Source organism: Cystoisospora suis, assembly GCF_002600585.1.
Source record: "Cystoisospora suis strain Wien I chromosome Unknown contig_5668, whole genome shotgun sequence".
NCBI classification, from domain to species: Eukaryota; Apicomplexa; class Conoidasida; order Eucoccidiorida; family Sarcocystidae; genus Cystoisospora; species Cystoisospora suis.
Window position 1 is genome coordinate 1 of NW_027158458.1, and position 1,853 is coordinate 1,853.

Sequence of the window (1,853 nt, forward strand, 5' to 3'; positions counted from 1 at the left end):
TTCCTCCCTGCTAGCTAAGGGGAAACTCAAGGGATCCCTCTGTTCTCCGCCCTTCGGCTTCCCTGGAGAGAGCTCGCGAGAACCGGCTGTGCCCCGTGTACCAGCAGCGGGCGTGCTGTCTGCTGTCATTCTCGGTCTTTCTTGCAATCTGGCTAGGTCTGCACCTGCAGCAGTCAGCAGTCCTTGCAGCTCGCTTCCAGAAGAGACGACTGCAGCACCCTCCACGGCTGAAAGATATGTTAACCCCCGCACGCCGCGCTGCACGTCATCGCTGTTACGGAGTTGAGGTCGCGTCGCACCTTCGTGCTGAATTGTTGAGCTGTCCATCTCGCTTTTTGTAGCACGGCGGAAACTACCAGCGTCTCTACTTTTCTGAGCGCTGCCCTCGTCGTCTAAACGAAGAGAGTTGTTCTGCAGATAACTGTCTCGCTCCTCCCGAGAGAAGTCCGTGTTTTTCGGCGACCTCCGAAGCAAGGGGGCCGCAACGTCGCGGTCGTGCGGGAGGCTCAGTCCTCGAGAACCCGTAGACCCCAATGTTATCACCCCACAAACCGCGCCGGTTGTGACAAGACCTGGAAAGTCCTGAGAAAGGATCAACCCCTGTCGGCTCCTGACTGCCTTTCCTCTTTCTAACCGCTTTCTACTCTTCATCCGAGCCTGTCCCCTCTGAGCCTCCTCGTTATCTTCGTTCTGCTGCACGTCTACGGCGACAGCTACTGCAGCAGCGGCGGGAAGAGCTTGAGAACCTGCAGCTGTGAGGAGGATCGCGCCCTGCTGAGTGACCTGTCTGACAGCTTTGTGAAAAGCCTCCGTCAGGGCATTCAAATAGGACTCCTGTTCTTCTTCCACTTTCCACCTCCACGACGTGTCTCCTGGGGACGACGCAGACGACAGAGAGGTTTTGGGCACGCCTCTACCAAGCGACTGGAGGAATGCGTCCGGCGACTTCAAAGACAAAGAAAACCCACAGAGTCCCGAAAGCCCCACAAGAGTGGAAAAGGCCGGCGAGAACAGTCGCCGTAGATGTGACCTTCCACGAACTACAACGTTTGGGGTGGTTTTAACAGCCGACGAAGTGCAGTAGTTTGCCGAAGTGTGTCCCTTGTTTCCTGTCTGGACCGCTAGTTTTCTTGAACCCTGTGAAGACGCCTTCGATCTTACCGCAAATGAAAGCGCGTGTCTCCCTCGGCGCACTCTGCTTCGTTTCAACCGGCAGCAAGAAGTGTTCGGATAGTGCAAATAGACGCCGTCCGGCCGCGCCGCAGCGGTCGAGTCTATTTTCCTTAGAGACTGGACAGCGGCCGGGGCACCAGAGACAGCCAAACGAATGCTAGATGCCGTGGTTGCAGGCGAAGATGACCTGCGGTCCCCAGTGGCATCGAAAGCTACAACCTCATGCCTTTCGGTTTCTTCCCGCCTAGGAGAATCACTCCGCTGGCCTTTTCCAGGCCTCGCTCTTCCGCCTCGGCACGAGCTTTTGGCAGTAGCACGTTCCGTCCTAGCACTCGGGCTTGAGGCAAGAGTGGAGCTATCGGTACAACCAGGACTCCTAGTCGGTTCGCAAGTGAGTGAGAGAGGAGAAGGCATTGATGTCGGCTCTCCTCCTTGGCTCCTGCTTGATTCAATCCTCCAAATATGGCGCTCTGCCACCTCGTTCCCTAGCCCGTGGTTCAGGACACCTAGCGGCACGGCGTCCATCTTGACTGCGATATCAGGCATTCCCTGCTCTTGCAGTCGGCGTCGTTTCTTTGTGTCCTTCCGGCGAGCCCCTCTCTTGCTACATTCACATTCGGTCACTCTCTCGCCACACTCCGAACAGCAAACGCGAGCGAGTGACCGAATGTGAATGTAGC

At 56.9% G+C, this 1,853-nt stretch overlaps 1 protein-coding gene across 1 annotated transcript; it reads right to left on the reverse strand.

The window, feature by feature from the left end:
- Positions 1-1,829, reverse strand: CSUI_009473 (uncharacterized protein; the record flags this gene model as incomplete). Its single annotated transcript, XM_068069589.1, has 1 exon — positions 1-1,829. A coding segment is annotated over exon 1 (1,719 nt), but the record flags the coding sequence as incomplete, so codon positions are not given.
- Positions 1,830-1,853: the final 24 nt, after the last annotated feature.